The sequence below is a fragment of the Oncorhynchus masou genome, chromosome 27, assembly GCF_036934945.1.
Source record: "Oncorhynchus masou masou isolate Uvic2021 chromosome 27, UVic_Omas_1.1, whole genome shotgun sequence".
NCBI lineage: Eukaryota > Metazoa > Chordata > Actinopteri > Salmoniformes > Salmonidae > Oncorhynchus > Oncorhynchus masou.
In genome coordinates this window covers 51,662,962-51,678,099 of record NC_088238.1, presented here as the reverse complement: position 1 = coordinate 51,678,099, position 15,138 = coordinate 51,662,962, and the positions used below count along the sequence as shown (strand labels likewise).

Genomic DNA, 15,138 nt, shown 5'->3' with positions numbered 1-15,138 from the left:
AGTTGTAAGGTCTATTAAATGAATGGCCTGTGATAAGCCTATTAATGTGTGAGCTGGCAGGAGTGTTTGTTTGTGTGGCTCTCCCTCGTTTCTAACCAACCGTATTACTGTCGCTGAAATGGATGGCTGAATGGAGAAAGCAGCCACATCATGGGAGAATCAAGTATGAGTGTACACAAGATAAGGGACCCTCTTTTCCAATACCAGAATATGCCTCAAATCCTAAATGTATATGCCATCACTAAATGAAACTATGTTAGGGATAGAGCAGAGATTCATACAAAATACAATCTTTTATAACCTCTTGGCGCACAGATCCCTTTAGTGGAATCATTTGTCAACATCCGGTGAATTGCAGAGCGCCAAATTCAAACTAAATTACTAAAAATATTACACTTTAATAATCACAAGTGCAATATACCAAAACACAGCTTAATTTGTTAATCCACCTGGCGTGTCAGATTTAAAAAAGGCTTTACGGTGAAAGCAAACCATGCGATTATTACAAACAGCTAGCAGCAAAGTAGATTGGTCACGAAAGTCAGAAAAGCAATCAAATTAATCGTTTACCTTTGATCTTCATATGATTGCACTCACAAGACTCCCAGTTACACAATTAATGTTTGTTTTGTTTGATAAAGATTCTCTTTATATCCAAAAACCTCCATTTGGTTGGTGCATTTTGTTCAGAAATCCACAGGCTCGTGCGGTCACGAAGGGCAGAAAATTCCAAATAGTACCCATAAAGTTCGTAGAAACATGTCAAACGTTTTTTAGAATCAATCAGTTGTTTTTACAATAAATAATCGATAATATTTCAACCGGACGGTAGCCTTTTCAATAGAAAAGAGAAAGAAAAGGTCTCGCTCCAGGCGCGGGCGCATGCACAAATCTGAGGACACTGATGCGGTGTGATCATTCTCGCTCATTTTTTCAGAATAAAAGCTTGAAACTATGTCTAAAGACTTCACACCTTGTGGAAGCAATAGGGAAAGGAATCTGGTTGATATCCCTTTAAATGGAGGATAGGCTTGCAATGGAAATGTGTAGTTTCAGAAAAACAGCAATTTCTGGATGGATTTTCCTCAGGTTTTCGCCTGCAATATCAGTTCTGCTATACTCAGACAATATTTTGATAGTTTTGGAGACTTGAGTGTTTTCTATCCGAATCTGCCAATTATATGCATATTCTGCTTTCTGTGCCTGAGAAATAGGCAGTTTACTTTGGGCATGTTTTCATCCAAACATCAAAATACTGCCCCCTAGCCTCAAGAGGTTTTAATTTAGACATGAAAATTGGGATACTGTTCTGTACAGGCATAAGTGTATAGTTGCTAATGATTGATCCACTAAAATAGCATCAAAGATCGTGAATCCGAGTCACATTAACATGTGACCTTCGTGACCCCTTATCGCTATAATATCTCGCGCTCTCTCCTTGGTAAAGCCAACAGTGATTGCTAGGAAGGTAGACTGATTATACTTTATATCCTAGCAGAAAAGTCCCCCCCCCTCCATCTCAGTGCCAAGGACCATAAAAAAGTCCAAAGATCAAACTGCAAGCACTGTAACAAAAACAGCAGACTTGGGAGGGTTTGCTTTACAAACTACCAAGAACACGCACCAGACCGACCTTCACACATAGGGTAGGATTTTGGTTTCTTTTTCATTTTTATCTTAAATGTGTTATTCTTTGTCATTTGATCTAATATAATTATAAACACATTGTCATGTTTCGTTTTAATTGTGATAAAGATTATATTTATGATATTTCCTTATCTACTGAAGTTTTTTTTCATAGCTTCAACAATGTATCCTGTCATTGTTTTTAGTTCTGCATTTTGAATTTTGTGTTTGTGTATTTCATTTCAATGTATATTCAAAGCTTGGTAGTAGACTTTCAGTTTTAAGTTAAGCGTATTTGACGTGTGACCGTCAAATTTGCCATTTTGTACAATTCAACGTGGATATGGATAAATAAGTTCAATCTTTGGTGGCCTCAACTGTCATATGGAATATTTTGTAAGGAGTCAATTTATGTTCATGCAGGATTAAGGATGGCAACTTTCGAAATGAAGAGCATTCTGAAGGTGTCGAGTAAGTCTTTGCCCCCTTTCCTTACTGAGATATCTATATACATACAGCGGGGAGAACAAGTATTTGATAACCTGCAAAATCGGCAGTGTTTCCTACTTACAAAGCATGTAGAGGTCTGTAATTGTTATCATAGGTACACTTCAACTGTGAGAGAAGGAATCTAAAACAAAAATCCTGAAAATCACATTATGATTTTTAAGTAATTAATTTGAATTTTATTGACATTTATTTGGTATTACATTGCATGACAAGTATTTGATCACCGACCAACCAGAAAAAATTCCAGCTCTCACAGACCTGTTCGTTTTTCTATAAGAATCCCTCCTGTTCTCATTATCTGTATTAACTGCACCTGTTTGAACTCGTTACCTGTATAAAAGACACCTGTCCACACACTCAATCAAACAGACTCCAACCTCTCCACAATGGTCAAGACCAGACAGCTGTGTAAGGACATCAGGGATAAAACTGTAGACCTGCACAAGGCTGGGATGGGCTACAGAACAATAGGCAAGCAGCTTGGTGAGAAGGCAACAACTGTTGGCGCAATTATTAGAAAATGGAAGAAGTTAAAGATGACGGTCAATCACTCTCGGTCTGGGGCTCCATGCATCCATCCTCCCATTTTAGAAAACCCCTTTGTAAGGATGTTAGCACAGCGGAAAACTGTTGTCCTGATTAAAGAAGCAATAAAACTGTCCTTCTTTCGACTAGTTGAGTATCTAGATCATCAGCATTTGTGGGTTCGATTACGGGGTCAAAATGGCCAGAGACAAAAACCTTTGTTCTGAAACTCGATTTCTTGTTCTGAGAAACCAAAGGCTATTCCATGTGAGAAATTGCCAAGAAACTGAAGATCTTGTACAACACTGTGTACTACTCCCTTCACAGAACAGAACAAACTTGCTCCAACCAGAATAGAAAGGGGAGTTTGAGGCACCGGTGCACAACTGAGCAAAAGGACAAGTACATTAGTGTCTAGTTTGAGAAACAGACACCTCACAAGTCAGCTTCATTAAATAGTACCCGCAAAACACCAGTCTCAGCGTCAACAGTGAAGAGGCGACTCTGGGATGCTGGCCTTCTAGGTAGACTTGCAAAGATAAAAACATATCCCAGACTGTCTGATTAAAAATAAAAGTTTAAGATAGGCAAAAGAGCACAGACACTGGACTGAGGAAGATTGGAAAAAAGTGTTCTGCTTAGAAGGCCAGCCACTTCCCTGTTGACGTTGAGACTGGTGTTTTGAGGGTACTATTTAATGAAGCTGCCACTTGAGCAGTGTTGCCAACTAATTTTCAGGGTAAGTTGCTAGAGGCAGGTTGACTTGATGCTTAAAGTTGCTAAATGATGTGATGTCATTACATAGAATACACAATAACGTTACTCAAATATGATTTGACATTTGTTCAGGTACAGACTTCCACTCTTTTCTGTACAATTTTGATTGAGACATATTGATTGATGTTGTAAATTCTGTTCAAGATCAAACATTTGTGACCAACTATATTCATTGGGTTTGGCTCATCGAACCATACCTCTGCTGCAGTCAGCCAACAATGATTTGCAATTTGCTGCTGGCCTGCTGCTGCCTGTGCATGAGCTGAGCACCTGCTGCTGACGTCACAATGCACTTTTGCAGCATGGCACATGTTATTACTGAGTGTGACAGAGAAAATAGTTGTGTCATTTAGAAGGAAAATGCGTGCATTTTAGCATTTGAGTCACTTTTCAAAAGTTGCTAAAAGTTCAAAATCCATTTTTAAAAGAAGCTACATTTCTTGCTATGGTGCTGTGTGAAAAAAAAAGTTGCCAGGGTAGTCTGAAAAGTTGCTAAATCTAGCAACAAAATTGCTAAATTGGCATCATTTGTAACGATTTTCGTCTGGAGAAGGAGAAGAGGACCAAAACGCAGCGTGTTAAATGTTCGTCATACTTTTAATTAAAACTGAACACTACACAAAATGAAAACGAACCAGTTCTGGGTGGAAAACACACACAAACCAATCACCCACAATCAAAATGGGGAAAACAGGCTACCTAAGTGTGATTCTCAATCAGAGACAATGATCGACAGCTGCCTCTGAGAACCATACCAGGCCAAACACAGAAATACAACATAGAAAAAAGAACAGACTTACCCACCCAACTCAAGCCCTGACCAAACTAACACAAAGACATAATAAAGGAACTAAGGTCAGAAGGTGACATCATTTGAGGACGTGTGTATGTATATGTGTATATATATATATATATTTATTTTTTATGTGACTTTTTTAGTTGACCACAAATCAAGTAATCTTTATTTAGAACTATTTTGAATTGACTGTCATCCTATTAAACGTGACTACATTGGTAGTTATTTATTGTTGTAATATGAATCTAGAATTGATTCCAAACTGGTATTCAATCTTTATCAGAACACATCACAACCGTCCAATAGTGAGGCCGTCCAATAGTGAATCATTAAAAACAAGCATAGATCAATCCATTTTAGAACACTACTATCTATCTACTACTGTCTGTGTACTATATAGCACTGCCAGTGTAGGGAAGACCAGAGACTTTTACTCAAATGAACTAGGTCAGTAATTTGACTCCTAATCATTCACAGGTCTGTACATAAAACGGTCGGTTCACAATGTTTTAATCCGAAAATGTTTTAATCCCCCCACCCCCATGCCAGGGGCACTTGAAATTAACTCTGAAATGTATCTGTGTCCCCACCCCTCTAATCTCATTTTATCACTGTTTCACCTCCAGAGCTGAAGTTGGAGAGCTCTACCCAGAGTCACTCCATCGGGGCGGTGCGATGGAACCTTCCTGAAGAAGACCTCCAGGCCCACAGCTCAGCCCCTACCAGCCCCTCCAAGAGCTGCGCCCCCTCCACATGCCGCTTACGGGTAAGTTACACACAAACCTCCATCCACTCACAGCATCACATTTGATTTGTTTATTTAACCAGGCAAGTCAGTTAAGAACAAATTCTTATTTACAATGACGGCCTACCCCGGACGACGCTGGGACAGTTGAACTACATTTGCCTGCTCATCCTGTATATATGTGTCTCTTGTAGCAACATCGTCGTCAAAACGGCCTGAAGAACCTGCGCAGCCTGCAGGAGTGTGTCCGCTTCATCAACCACTGGAAGGAGCAGGTGGCCGAAGTCTGTAAGGTAAGTAGACCCCTGAGAGGGAAAGAGAGCGAGAAAGAGATTGGGGGACAGGAGAGACATACATTTATATAAAGAACAAGGGGAGAGGAATGTGGTAAGAGGATGAGGAAACAAAAGTCCCGACAGACCAGGGATGCACATTGATTTCCAACGTTAGTACGATATTTTTAGCGATATTTTTGGCGATTGTATTAACGATACTATTAGCGGTAGTATTAATTTGACCCATATTTTGTATTGCAAAATGCCTCTGGAATTATGGATTTTGAGGGCAAAGGACAAGTAAATGCACAGGGAAGTTCGATGTGCGATGAAGGAGAAACAGTAGGCCTGGTTTAGTGGGGATGGCATCAATCATTGGGGAACTATGATACCGGTGTTGAATGAAGCCTAGATAGTGAATAAGGCCTGTCTGTCGGTCAGGGATTGTTCACAAAAATTATGCAACATTTAATTTAGTGACTTTACAGAGAAAGGAATAAATAAAAATTTATATTAAAAAAAGGGGTTTGTTGTCCCCAAAGGGACTTTAGAACTGTCTCTTGAGTAAAACAGGGTGAATTTACCCATTTGGGTTGATCACCATGTTATTATAGCTTGAACACCTGGGTTGACTGTCCTCTAGTTAGTCAACATGTTGACAGTTGGACCGTTTAATACTTAGAAGAAAAAGTATTGATTCTCATAACCAAATTGTTCTCAGCGGGACAAACTTAGCTTGTTTATTACCTTTGACATGTTAGTCATTTAGCAGACACACTTATCCAGAGTGACTTACAGTTAGTGCATTCATCTTAAGATAGCTAGATGGGACAACCACATATCACAGAGATATAAAATAAAATTATTCCTCAATAAAGTAGCTATCAGCAAAGTCAGAGCTAGAAGGGGAAGAGAGGAAGTCAAGTACAAGTGTTGGTTCACCGATATTGGATACGCGTTGCTAAGCAAGACCGATGACAGTTAAATGAGGTGATGGGTAAGGAGGGTACTGATACAGGGGTTCTTATCACCCTTTACAGCTCTGTTAACCCATCCCAATGCCCCGTGGGGCTGAGCTGGAACAAACAGGGTTATAGTCAAACTATGTAACTTAGGCAGATACCCCTCCAGGGTGGGAGGGGAGGTTACAGGATTACATGGACAGTGGATTTTTACAATTGGGCCAGGTGGGGGTTGGAGGTAAGGCGGGGTCGGGAGTGCTGAGTTGGCCTCTGGCGTATAACTGCCAGGTGGGAACAGGGTTACTTAAACAAAAAACACACTCAACCATCCCATTTTGCATTTATTTGATCTAGTTTTGCAACGCATGGCTAGATGTTCGCCTTGAGCCTGTTTTCTTTGTGAATCAAGCTACATCACACGCACAATCACGTGCTGTACTCTATCAATGGACAACACAGTATTGCTACGACAATAGTGAGATGGTTGACATGACATAGCTATACATGCTATTGAGAATGTACAGCATGATATTGACCTTGTTGCTGTTTTGTGTTGTTGCAGAGTGGAAGTGATGCAAGGGAAGGCACCAGTAAAGGAGAGACCCCTGAGGAACTGAAAGACCCAAGAACAGAACGCAGTCTGGAGGAGAGCAGGAAACTCATTCTCCTGTGGGCCAATGAGCTCACAAGTGTCGACAAGGAGTTGAAGAAAAGCCCCTGGGTGCAGGAGAGAAGTGGGAAGGTGGAGGAGGAGGAGGAAGAAAACAGGGATGGAGAGGAGGATCCTAACGAGGAAGTGCAGCAGAGGATCATGGAATGGGCCAAGGAGCTGCAGAGCGCCTCAGAGGTGAGAGATCAGGGGTCAAGGATACAAATGTATATAAAGAGTTAAAGGAACACCACTGAGAAAAGAAATGGAGGAAATACGTGTTCCCTAATGATAGTCATTTCAATAACCTAAACAGCCTTGGGCCAGGTGGGGGTTGGAGGTAAGGCTGGGTCGGGAGTGCTGAGCTTGCCTCTGGCGAATGACTGCCAGGTGGGAACAAATCTGCTATTTGCAGATTTTCTAGCAAAAACTGAACACTTAGCATAAGGGGTAAAAGGTCAAAAAAAGTGTAATTTATTTTTTACATTTATTTCACCAGTCAAGTCAGTTAAGAACAAATTCTTATTTACAATGACGGCCTACATCGAACCAGGATGTCTGTAGTCATGCCTCTTGCACTGAAATGTAGTGCCTTAGACCGCTGCACCACTCGGGAGCCCAATAGGAGACCCATAGAGATGACTTGGTATTAACGTCCATGTGTCTGTGTCTACACAGAGCTGTGGGGTGCAAAGCGATGAGCTCGGCAAGGTTCTGCGTCTGCTGGGCCTGAGGAAGAAGAGACTGGTCAACCTCCTGCCCTTACTGGAGTTCATTACCTGGTCACTGCTAAAGGAGGACTGCAAGGTGAGCTCCAGACACCGACGCACACAGGCGCACACAACAACAAAAGAGGGGGGGGGGAAGAGGTCAACATTATATATTGGAGAACTAGTTTAATAGGTTATTAGTTTCATAGTTGAATAGTTTATTAGTGGTCTTCTCATTAAACATAACACAACTCGTGATGTTATGTTTACAGCGTTTTATTCTCTGAAGTCGTACCCTCACCTGAATCCATTATAATTAGTTAGCAATGTTCCCTCTTAAACATTCACATTTCTGTTGATTGAGGATCAGCAATACAATGATATAGTCTATACATGCTCAAATATGCATACCTCCACCAGGTTAAAAACCTAGGTGTTATTTTAGATTCTGTACTAAATTTCGAGTCACACATTAGGAATGTGACCAAAGTAGCTTTTTAGCAACTGAAGTACATTGCCAAGGTGCAGCCGTTTCTCTCTCAGGCTGAGACAGATAGACTCATCCATGCTTTTATTACAAGCAGGCTTAAATACTGTAATGCTCTCCTGTCTGATCTACCCAAGAAAGCCATTGATCAACTGGAAAACATACAGAATGCTGCAGCACGGGTACTGACCAAGAACAGACAGCGAGTACACATTACACCGGTTTTAAAATATCTGACTGGCTGTCTGAGTTTTAGAATTAATTTTAAAATTCTTCTATTGGTTTTTAAATCAATCTACGATTGTGCACCCCAATACATGTCAGACATGCTTTTAAGTTATGAACCCAGTATGTCCCTCAGGTCCTCTGGTACTGACCTTTTAACTATCCCAAAGCCTAGAACCAAGGGTATCAGACATCAGAGACCCAGATGCAGACAGACCCAGATGCAGACAGTTCGAAGTAACACAGGTTTATGACAAAAACAGGGGGCAGACAAACAACAGGTCAAGGGCAGGTAGAGGTCATTAATCCAGAGCAGTGTCACAAGGTACAGAAAGGCAGGCAGGATCAGGGCAAGCAGAGGTCATTAATCCAGAGCAGTGTCACAAGATACAGAACGGCAGGCAGGATCAGGGTCAGGGCAGGTAGAGGTCATTAATCCAGAGCAGTGTCACAAGTTACAGAATGGCAGGCAGGATCAGGGCAAGCAGAGGTCATTAATCCAGAGCAGTGTCACAAGGTACAGAAAGGCAGGCAGGATCAGGGCAAGCAGAGGTCATTAATCCAGAGCAGTGTCACAAGGTACAGAACGGCAGGCAGGATCAGGGTCAGGGCAGGTAGAGGTCAGTAATCCAGAGCAGTGTCACAAGGTACAGAACGGCAGGCAGGATCAGGGTCAGGGCAGGTAGAGGTCATTAATCCAGAGCAGTGTCACAAGGTACAGAACGGCAGGCAGGATCAGGGTCAGGGCAGGCAGAGGTCATTAATCCAGGGCAGTGTCACAATGTACAGAACGGCAGGCAGGGTCAGGGCAGGCAGAGGTCATTAATCCAGAGCAGTGTCACAAGGTGCAGGCAGGGTCAGGGCAGGCAGAGGTCATTAATCCAGAGCAGTGTCACAAGGTGCAGGCAGGGTCAGGGCAGGCAGAGGTCATTAATCCAGAGCAGTGTCACAAGGTGCAGGCAGGGTCAGGGCAGGCAGAGGTCATTAATCCAGAGCAGTGTCACAAGGTGCAGGCAGGGTCAGGGCAGGCAGAGGTCATTAATCCAGAGCAGTGTCACAAGGTGCAGGCAGGGTCAGGGCAGGCAGAGGTCATTAATCCAGAGCAGTGTCACAAGGTGCAGGCAGGGTCAGGGCAGGCAGAGGTCATTAATCCAGAGCAGTGTCACAAGGTGCAGGCAGGGTCAGGGCAGGCAGAGGTCATTAATCCAGAGCAGTGTCACAAGGTGCAGGCAGGGTCAGGGCAGGTAGAGGTCATTAATCCAGAGCAGTGTCACAAGGTGCAGGCAGGGTCAGGGCAGGCAGAGGTCATTAATCCAGGGCAGTGTCACAAGGTGCAGGCAGGGTCAGGGCAGACAGAGGTCATTAATCCAGAGCAGTGTCACAAGGTGCAGGCAGGGTCAGGGCAGGCAGAGGTCATTAATCCAGAGCAGTGTCACAAGGTGCAGGCAGGGTCAGGGCAGGCAGAGGTCATTAATCCAGAGCAGTGTCACAAGGTGCAGGCAGGGTCAGGGCAGGTAGAGGTCATTAATCCAGAGCAGTGTCACAAGGTGCAGGCAGGGTCAGGGCAGGCAGAGGTCATTAATCCAGAGCAGTGTCACAAGGTGCAGGCAGGGTCAGGGCAGGTAGAGGTCATTAATCCAGGGCAGTGTCACAAGGTGCAGGCAGGGTCAGGGCAGGCAGAGGTCATTAATCCAGAGCAGTGTCACAAGGTGCAGGCAGGGTCAGGGCAGGCAGAGGTCATTAATCCAGAGCAGTGTCACAAGGTGCAGGCAGGGTCAGGGCAGGCAGAGGTCATTAATCCAGAGCAGTGTCACAAGGTGCAGGCAGGGTCAGGGCAGGCAGAGGTCATTAATCCAGAGCAGTGTCACAAGGTGCAGGCAGGGTCAGGGCAGACAGAGGTCATTAATCCAGAGCAGTGTCACAAGGTGCAGGCAGGGTCAGGGCAGGCAGAATGGTCAAAACTGGGAAAAGGGGATAATGGGGCAAATGGGTGACACCTGGAGAGAGTTGGAAACAAGCACAAAAACAGGTGAAACAAATCAGGGTGTGACAGAGGTATGGAGAGGCAGCCTTTAGTTATTATGCCTCCAGCCTCTGGAATAGCCTGCCAGAGAACCCGAGGGGGGCTGGAACTGTGGACAAAGTTAAGAGATCTTAAGATTTTTAAAAACTAAATGACAAACGGAACAACTAAAAACCACATCCTAAGGAAAAGCAAAGCTAAGAATATGTTTGTTGTGTCGTAAATATTTCTGCTTTTATTTTCATTGTTTATTTTTATTTTTTGTAAAGATGTCCATGTCTGAAATGTGCAGTATAAATAAAGCTTGATTTGATTTCTACCCACCTACTTACCTAAAGTGTTATGAAAGCAGCTTACATAACCAGTGATATACCGCTCCACTAATAAAGCTGTAAAATCATAACTGGGTGGGCTACAGAGTGTTAGAGGTGTGCACATGGTGACAAGGTTTGTGGTGAAAGCATGACACAGATCAATGCTCCACCAGAATCTGTAGGGCTTATCACATACAACTGATTAGCTACCTACCTGGTCCACAGGAAATCTAGGACTCAACCAATCATAATCTATTTAATCCATGTTTCTGTTTCATAATATTTGCTCAAGGTACTATTTCTTTATTCATAATGGTAGAGAAATTAGGAGCAAAAGTAAAGTTATTTGGCAAGATCATGATGGATTAGATAAGAGGTATTCTATAGTATTTAAACCACCATATCAAAGTGTTGTTTTTTTTCAATTCAATATCTAGTAATAATATTGGGATATGTTACAATACAAAACATTTTAAATGAACATCACAAGACAGCCATCCCAAAACCAAACACCATATAGCCCTATCTATCTCATCACCCATACAGTGAATGATTGACCGTTGTCTTGTCTAAACTTCACGTCCGCCGTACCTTCGCCTTGTTGTGATAAGGCCCCAGGTCATTTGATATAGTGCACTAAAACATAATCTCGAGAAAACTGCCAGTCTAGCATGTCATTTACGTCCTACTTTTCCTCTGTATCAGCATAGTGTATTCTGTAGGTGTGATCTGCCTTGTTGGTCAGGGTTGACAAGAATATGTATGCATTTGAATCTGTTGATCTGGTCTGTGTCACAGTAAAGTCACAGTAAATAATAGAGGTGAAAATGAAACTCTTAATGCCAATTCTTTGCCTGTGTTCCTATTTTCAGGGTGTTATTGCTCATCTGTGGCTGTCAGCCAAGCAGCGCACCTGGAAGGCAGGCACTGCAAGATACATCCCTAACTCGGTGTGGAACTGGATGGTCAGTGCATCAGGTAACTATCCTCCTATTTGGACATGTACTTTAATTTAACATATTAATCAAAAAAATTAAAAGCACTGAAAATAAGAATGAATAGAATATTCAATATAAAGCATTTTCAAAACATTTTGCCCAAACCTTGAACTACAGCTGACATAATGGTAATAGCTACTAGCATAGAAAAGTAGAATAGAATAGAAAACAGATGACAATGTCATTTAAAATGATGAAAGTAAAAGATGTGCGGCACATTTCAGAAAGCTACCAACTCAACCAACTCTCTCCCCCCTCCTCCCTAAAGCTGACGTGACCCTTGACCCCATGACCAACCACTCATGGCTTCAGCTCTCCGACGACCACCGAAAGGTCCAGGAGGGCATATCCGAGTCCAACCTGCCCTTTAGTCCCCAGCGCTTTGACGCCTGGCCAGGCGTGTTGGGCTGGGAGGGATACGCCTCTGGACGCCACTACTGGGAGGTCGAAATAGCCAACAACGGCTACTGGCGGGTGGGCCTGACCACGGCGGGCGCCAAACGCCACGGCCGCTTCCCCATGAGCCCGCAGATGGGCTATTGGACCCTGTGGCGCAGCACCCACCAATTCTACGCCTGCACCAAGCCTGAGACGCCCCTGCCCCTGGGTCTGGTGGCCCACCGGATGGGGATCTATCTAGACTATGAGGAAGGACAGATTTCCTTCTACAACGCGGAGACAAAGTCCCACATCTATACATTTACAGACACCTTCAAGGAGAAGCTGTACCCGGTGTTTTCCCCACTGGACGGGCGCACACTCATCACCGTCATCTCGCCGCATAAGGTCTCTACGTTTTGAAGACATCAGGTTCCTTTGGTTTGTAGGTTCTCCCCAAACATCAGCCTTGTTAGCTTATTTTCCTTTGCTTTTCAATCACTGTCTGATTTGGACATGGAAAACCAGGTGTGTGTGTGTGTGTGTGTGTGTGTGTGTGTGTGTGTGTGTGATGAGCAGCTTGCTCCAGTGACATTCTGTCCGAACTGCACCGTCTGCAGAAACTTACTTCAACAACTTTCTGCCTCAAGGGTTTTCTCCTAAATTATTACTTTCCCTCCTCTCTCTCTCTCTCACTCACTCTCTCTCTGTCAGCATCAAACTAACTGCCCGGCCAATCAATAACATGAATTAATCAAGGAAGTGCCAAGAAGAAGAGAAAACATTAGGAGATGCAGTTGACACTGACCATCACAGACTTGGGTTGTGCATGGGCCCCGTTCCCACATCAATCCCTAGCCTTGGCCTAGACACTTCTGGACGGCCCCTTATAGATCTGAATGGATAGAATCAAAAGGGAAGGAACTTCACACTCTAATAAAAAGTGTCTGTTAACACGCACATTTGACAAGTTAGATTTAAACATCAAATGTTTGAATAGCCCCACATTTTTATAACATTTTTGTAAAATACTGTATGTATATAAATTGCATTATGACACTAAAACAGCTAGCTAAATGGAAAATGTACAATGAGGAGAACTAGTTATTTTAAATCCAGTGGTGTGAAGTACTTAAGTAAATATACTTTAAAGTACTACTTAAGTTGTTTTTTGGGGTATCTGTACTTTGCTATTTATTTTTTTGACATTTACTTTTACTTCACTTACGTTTATAAATAAAATACTATACTTTTTACTCCAGACATTTTCCCTGACACCCAAAAGTACTCGTTACATTTTGACAGGAATACGGTCCAATTCACACACTCATCAAAAGAACATCCCTGGTCATCCCTACTGCCTCTGATCTGGTGGACTCACTAAACACAAATGCTTCATTGTAAATGAATGTCTGAGTGTTGGAGTGTGCCCCCGGCTATCCGTAAATAAAAAATCTAATAAAAATTGTGCTGTCTGATTTGCATAATATAAGGAATTTTAAATTATTAATACTTCAACTTTTGATACTTAAGTATATTTTAGCAATTCCATGTACTTTTGATACTTAAGTATATTTTAAACCAAATAATTTCAGACTTTAACTCAAGTAGTATTTTACTGGGTAACTTTTACTTGAGTCATTTTCTATTAAGGTATCTTTACTTTTACTCAAGTATGACATTTGAGTACTTTTTCCACTACTGTTTAAATCAACCTATATATTACTGTGAATCTACCTATATAAATATGTATGTCTATATTTATTAACTTTATAATGCACTGGCATAATCTGCAAATACAAAATTGTCACCAAGTACGAATATTTTTGTCTACAAAACATGGATGCATTTGTGTGCATCACATTTTCTCTCTGACTCAAGTAGGGCGGACCCTAATTAGTCGACTGGTCGATTGTTTAGTCATTAGGCTGTTAGACTAAAACAATCTTGGTTTACAATCAGTAAGAAATATATTTTTATTTGCGCCCACCTCAGTGAACTAATCCACTGGTTCTCAAACCTGGTCCTGGGACCCAAAGGGGGGCACATTTTCGTTTTTGCCCTAACACTACACAGCTTATTCAAATGATCAACTCAAAAGGCTTTGATGATTTGGTTCAGGTGTGTAGTGTTAGGGCAAAAACTAAAATGTGCCCCCTTTTGGGTCCCAGGACCAGGATTGAGAACCACTGATTAATCCATTGCGGAGGCCTAGACTAAAAACCAATTTATGTTTGATCTGAAAATGTGTTCAGAGGCTCCATATGGAGGGTGTGATGCAATTGCGGAGCCTCCAGAGGCAGACATAGGCCACATCGAGCTCCGTGCCACATCGGCATGCGCCTTCTACATTTTGTAACAATGCGGAGGGCTCTGTATAGGGCGGTACATCCTGTAGAAAACAAACTCACTTCCTTGACAACAGCTCGGCACTGCTCCGCAAAGCGCAAGAAGTATGAATGAATGCCCTGACTTCTGTTGAGGCGAATGAATGCCCTGACTTCTGCTGAGGCCGTATCACCCACCGTAAGTGCTGCATGGCCAATGCAGACCTCGATTGACCATGCCCAGATGCACAATGGACTTCTCTTTCCAGAATGCGCTTTCTCCCGCCAAGTTAATTGTGTAAATTGTTTGCGTTTGATTGTAAGTGTATATCAATGACTCATTACATATCACCAGTAGAAATTCCTATAATTTCCTAGGAATTTGTTAATGTATTCAATATTATTCTAGTCTTCCCGTTTTCATTGTCGGAGTAAGGATGCACATGCATAGAAGTAGGCTTATAGGCTTCCTGGTCTGCGCGCAAATGTATGCATATGAAACCAAGGTATAATCAGTTTCAAGTTGGATATTCGACGGATATTCGCGCTTTCAAACCACTTGAACCACAGACTCCAAATAAGTGTCACGATGTTGGAAAAATTGCGCACAACATTGCACGTCTTATTTCCACGATTTGGACATTAATTCGCTTTCCAAAGCTAATAAATGTGGAATTGTGAGCAGCATTTTGTATTCCTAGTTGAATTAGTTAGGGAGCGTAAACAAAGTACAACCTTTTTTACATTCAAATTTCAATAGCTCCTTGGTCATGTGACCTACTGACTTCAAACAAGGTTCAGAATGTCCACT

At 42.4% G+C, this 15,138-nt stretch overlaps 1 protein-coding gene across 1 annotated transcript; it reads left to right on the top strand.

Moving 5' to 3' along the window:
• The first annotated feature begins 1,545 nt into the window (after positions 1–1,545).
• LOC135516387 (nuclear factor 7, brain-like) lies at positions 1,546–13,256 on the top strand. Its single transcript, XM_064940661.1, has 8 exons — positions 1,546–1,646; positions 2,050–2,097; positions 4,861–5,000; positions 5,174–5,272; positions 6,779–7,063; positions 7,544–7,672; positions 11,497–11,602; positions 11,891–13,256. The coding sequence occupies exons 2-8, from the start codon at positions 2,058–2,060 to the stop codon at positions 12,421–12,423; spliced, it is 1,332 nt and encodes a 443-aa protein (XP_064796733.1). The 5' UTR covers positions 1,546–1,646; positions 2,050–2,057; the 3' UTR covers positions 12,424–13,256.
• The last annotated feature ends 1,882 nt before the right edge of the window (positions 13,257–15,138 follow it).